The sequence below is a fragment of the Parasteatoda tepidariorum genome, chromosome 4 (assembly GCF_043381705.1).
Source record: "Parasteatoda tepidariorum isolate YZ-2023 chromosome 4, CAS_Ptep_4.0, whole genome shotgun sequence".
NCBI classification, from domain to species: domain Eukaryota; kingdom Metazoa; phylum Arthropoda; class Arachnida; order Araneae; family Theridiidae; genus Parasteatoda; species Parasteatoda tepidariorum.
Window position 1 is genome coordinate 43032674 of NC_092207.1, and position 10517 is coordinate 43043190.

Genomic DNA, 10517 nt, shown 5'->3' on the forward strand with positions numbered 1-10517 from the left:
CGAACTATTTATTAAGTTTTTAGTACTGATCTGAAATAAAAAATGAAAATCTGATCAATATTATCAGTACAAAGTATTATCATGAAATTACTAAACCATTTCCGAGGCCTTTTTTAGTAATTAAAGATATTTAAATTAAAGAAGATTAATTCAATAGATTAAAATTGCAAAATTTCTGAAAATTTTTAATTTTGAGTTATGTAGCACTACAACAAAGTAATTAAACGTTCCACCTTGTAAAAATGCTTTATTTACATAATTAAAATACAAAAATAGTAGAAATTGTTGTTGCGTTCTGAGTACTGCTTCCATACATCTGATAGACGTTTACTGTTTTGTAATCAGCTAGTAAACCAGATAGATGGCTTTACTTAGAGATATACACATTAAGCATATTTCTAAACGAATAATTCTTTTAAACTTATCTTCAACAAGGTAAGCAATATTAGTACTCGTCACCAATAAAATGATCTTGCAATCAGAACATGAAGCCATGATGAAGGAAAGTATTTAATGAGAATTAATATGAAGCAAACTACCAATGAAAAATTGTAAATGATTTTTACATGTAGGGCAAATCCCAATGAAAATGAAAACTCCTAGAGAGGGAAAATTTTTCAATGTTCCGTATACCATTTGGAAAAGCTATACAGGTCAAGAATACCTTCGTAAATGAATAAATAATTCGGTATGTTCATGACGACCATTGCTGTTAGTTTTGAGTACTAGATTTAGTATCTACCGAAGCGCTTCCTTTTAGGCCAGTCGGTCTTGCAGACTTAAGAGCTTGAATTACTGTTTCGATATCCTTCTTCATATTTTCATCAGTTTTTGGGACTTTCTTGCCTGTTGTGTAGTCTATAATTATAACCTGTTTACCTTTCCCTGATCGCCCAGAAGTTGGTTGATTTTTATTTCCTTTAGACCCTTTCTTTGAACCAAAAACAAACACCATTTTACTACCGTTTTTCTTGCTTCCGTTTGCACCCACTCTCTTATTGGCTGGTCTTTGAGAAGACCCAGAATTGCCATTGTTTTTCGTTGGTTTCCAGCTAGTGTACATTGAATTTCCATCTTTTACCCACCCACCGAATCCACCACCTGATCCCATCCACCCTTCATTCCATTTCCAGCCATCTCTATTTCCTTGAGGATTCCATTGCCAGCCACTACTTCCAGCTCTGTTCATTTCCCAACTTCCGTTTTCACGACGATTTGCTTGAGGCTTACTTGCTCCAATTCGGGAACTCTTCTGCTTGTTATTCCCTTGTGATGCCCATGGGTTTGAATTATCGCCAGGTGATGTAATGACTTGAGGTGTTTTAATAATTATAATATATGGCACATTTTGTCCTCCATTGTTATTAATTGGCCATCCACTTAATAATCCGTTCCCCGCATTCACAATGCCCCCTTGAGCCTGAGTATTCCAAGGATTTGGGGAAGGTTGTGTATTTGGATTTCCTCCGTTAGCGTTACTCCATGTCGTTCCAGTAGAGACACCAGCATTTTGATTGTTATTGCTGCTTGGTTTCCAAGTTTTTGAAGTACCACCTCGTACACGGTTCTTTGACCTACCCCTTGCCCTACTTCTTTGATCATTTGAAACGTTACTCTTCCCTGCACCTGCTACAGAAGTTCCTCCTTGTTGCCAACCAGCTTGTGCTGCGTTTTGATTCTGTCCTACACTCCAGTCACCTACTGGCTGTTGATTTTGCCAACTTACTACTCCTTGTTGAGTTGAACCTCTGTTGTTCCAAGTAGTTGTGTGGGCTGTTGCTGGTGGAGCATTTGATTGCCATTGAGGATTTCCAGTTTGAGGACCATTATTTCCATTTTGCCACCCAACTGATGCTGTTCCAGTTTGAGGAACGACACTGTTTCCTTGCTGCTGTTTTGGTGATGCAATGTTACCCGTTTGCCAGCCTCCGTTGTTAGGTTGAGAGGTTCCGCCACTTATTTGGTTTTTCCATTTGTTGTTTTGCTGCGTATTACCGTTAGCACCACCTTTCCCCGAACGAGACTTATTTGGATTTTGTCGACTTCTACCCGAGTTCCAACTTCCATTTTTGTTATTTTGACTGCTGCTTCCAGAAGTTCCAGCCGACTTAGTATTTGTTGGCCAAGGTCCTGCATTATTTGCTCCATTTGCAGCGACTGCTTCTTTCCAATATTGATTATTGTCGCCAATGGTCCACACATCAGGATCTGAATTTCCACCATTGTAAACTCGAGCTTCTCCTTTGCCATCCTCTGAGAATTTCCAAACAATGTACCGGCCTTGTTTAGCATCATCCCAACCCCCAGCTGGTGATGGTGTAGTAGACGATGATTCAGCTGTAGCATTTGCAGAAGTTGTCGAATTTGAAACTTCTGTATTGTTTGAAGTAACGTTTGTTTGTTTAGGAACTTCATCAGCACTTGTAACTTTCCATTCGCCATTAATATTTTCAATTTTCCATTCAACATTTCCATTTTCATCTACCAGTTTCCAACCATTTGATCCCCCATCACCTACAACTTTCCATCCCAAATTATCATCTAAATTTTCCATAGTTTGAGTGTCTTCATTATAAACCTTCCATGAGAGAGATGGGTCTGGTATACCAGGGGAGGATCCTCCATTGTTCCAGGCTTCAACATTCGCCTGTCCGTTATTCCACGGAGTAGTTGCTCCGCTTGGAATTGAATTCCATGTTCCAGAGTTTCCATTTGGTTTTGCAGCAGTTTGAGGTCCAGTCCAACTATTTCCTGCATTTTGATTCCATTGTACATTAGTATTAGGTTGTACTTTGGGTGTTTGAGGTGCAGGACCTGCTTGTTGAGGTGGTGTTTGCCATACATTACCTGGTTGTTGAGATTGAGTCCAACCAGCCCCAGCATTTGCAGGTTGTGCTTGTTTCCATGCATTTGGAGCGTTTGTTTGAGTCTTCCATTGGTTTGAGGGAGGAGCGCCGGACCCAGGAGGCCATCCATTTTGTGCTTGAGGATTAGGTGCTGGAGGTATCCAACCATTTTGAGGTTGAGCATTTGCAGCGGGAGGAGCCCACCCATTTTGAGTAGGAACGTTTACAGCTTGAGAAGGCCAACTATTAGGGGGAGGATTATTTGAAACTACTGTTGCCCAACCGTTTGGAGGAACAGGGTTCTGGTTTGGAGCCGGCCATCCATTTTGAGGAACAGGATTTTGATTTGGTGCTGCCCATCCATTTTGTACAGGTGCATTTGAATTTTGTGGAGATGCCCCGTTTTGAACAGGAGCATTAGTATTTTGAGGAGCCCACCCAGTTGAAGGAGGGATATTTCCGTTTTCTTGTTGAGCGACTGGATTTGTCCAGCCACCCGCATCATTTACTGGACCCACCCATCCACCATTAGCTGCATTATTCCACCCAGAAGCTTCGTTATCATTTGAGGAATTCTCATCTTCTTGATACTCGGCTTGAGAATCTTCGTTTACAGACGATTGGCCATTCGTCCATTGAGCAGCATTCCACCCACCAGAATTAATTCCGCCTTGTGAAGAGTCAGGAGGACCCCAATTTCCACCTTCAGGAGCTGCATTTATCCAGCCTTCAGGGATACCTTCTAAAAAATAATTAGCATTTAACAAGAATATAAATAGCTAAATTATTGCTGTGGATTTTTTAAAATATTTAAGCTGTTTGGGCGAATTGATTGTTATGTCAATATAGGATGATTAGAATAAATCCAGAGTTTCTGACAATAATTAGTTACTTGTACAAGCTATTTTCCTTAAAAATACGTGTTTCACTCGTATTTAGCATAAATAAAATTTTATAAATTATCGCAACTTTAAACATTTGTATTATAGAAAAGTTCTTTATTCGCAAAGATTTGTAAAATTTCTTAATCGATTTTAATCGCAGCTCTAATCGATTGTATAAGCATTATACATAAAAAAAATAAGAATTAAAAGTAGTTTATCGATTGTATTATAATGTGGCATTTCATCTCAATATTAGAAATACGAATTTAGTTTATGTATTATTTTCAATTTAACACACATATAGGTTTCCGTAAATATATTAAATGCGGCATTCCAGAACGCAAAATCATTGTTAAATTTGCCTTACTGATTGAATCATCCGGTACTGTTTGAAATGTTTTGTTTCATTTTATACAAGGCGTTGTACAGCCAACCAGATTCAATGTTCAACTCCGTAGCCTTGTAATTTTGAACCCAACCAAGAAGACAGAGAAACTCCTGGATCAAGCATTCAGACAAACTATGCTTCGCGGAGGACTTTTTGATGGGACTAACCCGCCTTCGATTTACATTGAGAGGAAAAATACGAAATCCTCCCATGATTAGCCCGATGGCAAGGGGATTCTAATCCATGATCCGCCTACTACTAAGGATATTTTACATCAGCCACCTCTGGGATTCGATTATGGGCCACCTCATTGAGAGGCTGATGCTCTAGCCACTGAGCCACCGCGACTCAATCTGAAATTTTTAATATATCTCACATTTCCTAGACCAAGAATAAAATGACCATCGGATATAATAGTTTGCTAAAAAACGCCAATCCATACAATTACTAGGCATTAGATAGATAGCCGAAATTTCATATGTTACCACGAAAACACACAAGTCGTAAATATGTACATATTTTATATCCCAGCTAATCTGCAGTTTAGCTAGGGTGATTCGTTAAAGTGCGGAATCAAGCTTTTCCCGAAATTCACCTTGGCTATTTACGTTTTAATGTTTTCCATATCGTTATTTGGAAACCTTTATTATCAAGTTTGAAAGTCTGTTTCTCTCATTCTGTCAATTAATTTGTTGATTGTTTGATTCCATTGACTTGATTCTTCAGATTAGAAAAAAAAAATAAAAAAATAGTAATAATATTTAATAATATTTTAATTTACTGTAATAATATTTTAAGCCATTTGATTTTTTAATTAATTTTTTTTAAAAAGTTATTGATGGTTTTAGACAGCGAAAAATATATAAATAACATTATGTTAATTTAAGCAGGAAGAAACTTTGTTGCTCTTTCAACAAGATTTTATTTTCACTTTAACTAGTGCCTTGTAAGTAATGTGCAAACTATATAAGTAATTTGCAGATTAACTAGATAATTTGAGAAATGAAACAATTTTTATGGCACTTTACCGGATCAGCCTAGTTTATCTATATAATCTGTGTAGATTAGCTGATTTCTACACTTAAGTCGTTACAACATACACCGAAGAGCCATTACATTATGACCACCCTGCACCAACTGGTTCTGCAATTCCCTCACATTGCGAGGGGGTAGCGTGGCAGCACGAATTTGGTTTTCCAAGTAGGACCACAAATGCTCTATTAGATTAAGGTCAGGTGAATTTGGGGGCCAAGACATGACTTGAAAGTCACTGGAATGTTTCTCGAACCAATCCATGACGATTCGACCCTTATGAGACGGTGCATTATCCTGTTGGTAAGCACCATCGCCCGCAGGAAAAACTGTTGCCATGAATGTGTGAACCTGGTCTGCAACTATGTTCAAGTAGCTTACAGACGTCAGGGATTGTTCTATGAGGATTATGGGTCCTAATGTGCCCCATGAAAATATTGTTCTTGGGCGAGAAACCATGAAAACCTGGGCGAGCCCATTGTTATGCATAACTATAATTGCTTGTAAATATTATTTATTTAAGCATTTTAGGACATACATGAAAGCTTTACAGATACTTACCTATGGTCCAACCAGGTGGTGGGTTATTTTGCCCCGGTTTCCAAACAACATACTGTTGTTCGTTATTTTTGTTAGCTTCCCCTGCAGCATTTTGAACAGGCTGTGGATTTTGAACAGGCGCTGGTTGTGATACTTCCTTTTGCCATTGAGGATACCCATTAGTTTGGGATGGACGCGACCAGATATCTTGACTGTTGCCACCACGAGTGAATTTCCATGCGATATTTTTTTCCTCACTCTGCCCATTGTTGCCATTTGTCGAATCCTTTAAAAAATCATAATTTAAATATTTGCAAAAATTACTTGAAATAAATGAAGCAGTCATGTTAAAGTTTTTTTTTGAAGTATTTTCCAAAAGTAAGGAAAAGAAATTAAAATGATGTATGATAAATGCGTATGTCAATTTTAGAAAAGAAGTTGCGACTGGTTAAAATGCATTTAATAACAAAATGTTAATGAAATAGAATTAATTTAGGGCTGAATTCTTCTTTCAATATATGCTCAATATCGCGTCAATAGGCATTTATTTGTTCAATATCTGCGTTCCAAAAAATATATATGTTTTTTGATGCTCAGTTAACGCTAAAAAAAGAAAATTATAAAACTGAAGACTCTGTTGCTGCATTTTCAATCGATTCTGTTGCAGCAACTTTGTATCTTTATCATAACACAAAAAAATAACGGATTAAAACCGTTTCTCACTGTTATAGGTGCATTGTTATTGGCCAAAAAAAACCCATCATAGAATCCTTGGATAGAAGTTCCGTATATTTTTGTAATCAGCATTGGGTTAAAAAAGAATAATAAAGGTAAGTTTTACCTGCAAAATATTTCTTTATCATTCATTCTTAGAACTATTTTTTCTACCATCATTTCGTTCTTTAATTTTATTATTATTCTCAAGTAAAGGGTTAAAGTTAAAAGCAGTATTCCTTTATTATAAAGTAAGCCTCATTGCCTCGTCATGAAAATTTTATGATAAACCTAAATAAAATGATACATTGTTTAATAACCGTTTTACAATTATTAAACAGTAAATAGACTCTATTTAATTTTGTAATAAGATGCATTTAATTTTATAAAAGTTTCATGTTAAACTAAGTTCAGTCAACTTTGAAATAATAGGTGCAAATTTGTAAAGTAATTTTAAGAATTAACTTTCCACACTATTACTGAATAATTTCTTAGGAAAAAAACTTTAACGAATTTAACGAGTTTTTTTTTTTGGTACTTATGAGTGAAGAAAAACGTCGTGAATAAAGCAGATTCCATTTCTGTCAGCTTATTTTGAATGGGAGTTAGGACGCAAATCTATGCGGGAGTGGCAGCATGGATTATCTTCTGTACCTTTATTTGTTCATTTTTGTACCGTTATTTGCGCTTTATTCATATTATTTTGATTTATGAATTCATATACGTCGTAATTCTGAAAAACACGAATCATAAAAAATAATTCTTGAATGGTTGCTGTTGTATACTGAAAGCGTCACTACTTCCAAAATATAACAAGGTTAGGTATCACTTACCTTGCTGTGCTGTTCTTAATGATTCGAAGCAGTAAGACTAACCTTACTCTTTTGTTTCCGGGATTGACATACAATATATTTAATAATAAAGATCTATAATGACCGCCAATTTGAGTAACTATAAAAATATTTATTGGATTGATTAACAAATATGACGATGATGAATTTACATTAATGAAATATGATATATAATAGCTAAGAGATGATGAAACGTTTTTGTCAGTTGTTTGAGCGGCAAAGCGCGTTCCTCGTTTTTTTACATCTACTGTTTTTAAAAGCTATCTAGTCCTATTCGTGTTCTGCCGCTAGGGGGCTCGGGCTGCAACAGTTGCCATCAATCACTTTTTATGAATATTTTTTTAAAAGTAAATACGCTCTTAAAAAGCGTAAATCAATTAAATATTGCTGTTATTGGATATTTCAACTTTAAGTCACACACCAGTAAATATGTTAGCAGTAAAAAACATTGTATAAGCATGCATCGACGTCCAAAATATCTTTGAATCAAATGTGTAGTTTTTAAATTAAATTTTATTACATACTTGAGGCTGCTCAATTTCCTGATTTGCAGATGGCCGACTTCTCTGAGATTCAAATCTTCCAAAAGCTGGCTGCTCAGTTGTGGCATCGTTTAAATTGTTTTCGTTCGTAACAGTTGAAGTAGGAAGTGCTGAGTCTGCTGCTGTCAAAGTGGTACTCTCATCTTCAGTTGCAAATGACGCTACACTCGGAAAAGTTGTGGCAAAAGTATTAGAATTTTCCGTCGTAGTGAAGTCGGTACTTGGGGGGAAAGTTGTTGTTTGAGATGATGTAAACTTCACATGCGCGAGAAAAAATAAACTAATAAAATAACACCACTGAAAAAAAAAAGAATTGAAATAATTATTTATTATTTGAATTGTAACAATGATCTTTCAGTTTATCACAAAAAGAAATTTTCATGAAATTTTGATTTAGAGCATAATTAATGTAATAAAAAAATTATCCGTTTACTGCTGAAATCCGTTTATAAATAAGCAAATGTATTTAAAAATAAGTTAAAAATAATTTTAAAAAAGTTTCTCAGAAAAACAGGAAGTAATAAGGGAAAATTTAACATTCAGTTACAAAAATATTACTGCAAACTGTACTAGAAAATTACATTATTTGACATAAAAAAATTACAAGAAGTTACTTACTTTAACAGTAAATGAATTTCTTTCAAAATACTATGCATCACTTATTATCTGATTGAAATGACTTTTCACGTGAACTTAATTTCTCCTTCAAAACATAGAATTATTCATAATTTTATGTCTTAATTTAATTCTTGCAATGCCAATTGAAATGTAAAGTTTAGTACTTAGATTTATAATGTCTAATAATAAATGCTGATTAGGTAAGTTGATTATATTTATAAAACATTTTTTGAAATCGTTTGACTTCAATTCTGCATTAGTGTCTTTTTGTTCCGTGACGTCACGTTGTTGCCCCTAATTTTACCTTCACTTAAATTATCCACATTATATGAAAAAGACAATAAAATTTCTTGCTGAAATATATACAACAAGTCCTTACTTTCTTAAAATAATTTAAATTATTGAAACAAGCAACAACTTAATTGCCAAACGATAATCATTAACAGTTATTATTTCAATGAGTTTTACAAGCATTTAGTCGTTTGCATTTTTATAGTGGATATCTTCTGTCTTCATTATTTTAATATGATTGAAATTAAAAAATATATCGGCAAATGATGTTTCAAAAAATGTGTTCTTCAGAAATTTAAAAGCTTTCTAAACGTACTAGGTTTTGGAAGATTATACTAAAAGTTAAGAGGTAAAATTATTCTTTTTAATTCTTAGTTTATCAAAATTTAATTCCATAACAATTAGAAATCATCTCCAAATTCTCAGAAATTGTTATAAATGTAGTATATTTGTATATAATGTCATTAAAGGCTGAGAAGTCATTAAAAATGAAATCAATTATAATTTAGGATATAATTAAAATTTAGGATAGAATAAAAATTTAGGTTATAATTTAAATTAAAAATAAATTAAATGAATTTGCATTGTATTACAAATTCTATTATAATACTTAAAACTGGTTTGACATTATGTATGACGATATTTTTTTAATTAAAAAATTTATATGTGAAATTACTTATACCTACAATTATTTTAATATTTAAAATAAAAATGTTTATTCAAGTATTAATAACGTATCCTTATTCTTTTTAAGTTTTATAATTATGTTCCAAAATTTATTCCAAATCTTTAGAATCAATAATTTTAATTAAAGTTTTGAAATGAATACCCGATTTTTTTTCATAATTACACAAGGAAAGTTATTTTATTGTGACAAAAAATTTGATGAATTTCAACTAAATTGAAAAAATAGTCGGGTTATAAAGAGCGGAACAGTAAGTAAAAAAAAAAAAAACAATTAAAACTTTTGCAATTACTTTTTGTTAATGATGAATTAAAAAATCAGGTTCTATAACGAATGATAAATGTGTAATAGGATCTTAGAAAAAAAGTTGAAACTGGTTAAAATACACGTAATATAAAAATGTTAATGAAATAAAAATAAATTAAGGGCTTAATTCATTTTTAATATATGCTCAATATCGTGCAAATAGGCAATTTATTTGTCCAATTTCCTTGCTCATTAAAATTTCATTAAATTAAAGTCTGCGAAAGAGACTTTTCAGGACAAGTGATGCAAAGGAAAGGCATCATTCTTTTTGCAGTTCAGTGACTTTATTCAAGTGAAATGATGAAAAACTGAAAGTAAACTTAATTTTATGACATAAAGAAGAATAATTGTATACACATCATTTGAAATAAGAGCGCAATTGACTAACATGACTTCTTCCGCTAAGTGACCTGTAACTAATTTTTATAGGGTAATTTCTTACTAGGTAGTAGTCACTTAGTTAAAAATAATATGAATAATAAGTATCTTTCTAAAATGGATCTGTTAGAGATGTGTTCCAACATTTTAAATTTATGCGTTCATAAAATCTGCAAATTAAACGTAACCGAATAAATGGAAATAGAGAACTTTCAACCGATCCGTTATAGAAAGGAACCTGATAAATACGTGAAGCACAGAAATTAATAATGGATTTTCTCCTTAAAAGAAGTAACGAAACAGTTAATGCATGAAATCCCTTTTATATTTATAGAACTTATGACAGGTATATTTTATTTATTTACTTTACTTATGGATTTACAGATGGAAAATATAAAATGAACCGTATACTAGGCCGTATATATATATATATATATATATA

At 33.3% G+C, this 10517-nt stretch overlaps 1 protein-coding gene across 1 annotated transcript in view; it reads right to left on the reverse strand.

Moving 5' to 3' along the window:
* Window positions 1-232: 232 nt before the first annotated feature.
* LOC107444563 (putative uncharacterized protein DDB_G0286901) overlaps window positions 233-10517 on the reverse strand; it is a 42993-nt gene continuing 32708 nt past the window's right edge. The window contains exons 2-4 of the mRNA XM_016058727.3: window positions 7780-8094; window positions 5712-5976; window positions 233-3588 (exon numbers count right to left, since the gene is read on the reverse strand). Of these exons, the coding sequence (XP_015914213.3) occupies window positions 713-3588; window positions 5712-5976; window positions 7780-8094 (3456 nt within the window). The 3' untranslated portion in view covers window positions 233-712. The remainder of the gene's footprint in view (window positions 3589-5711; window positions 5977-7779; window positions 8095-10517) is intronic.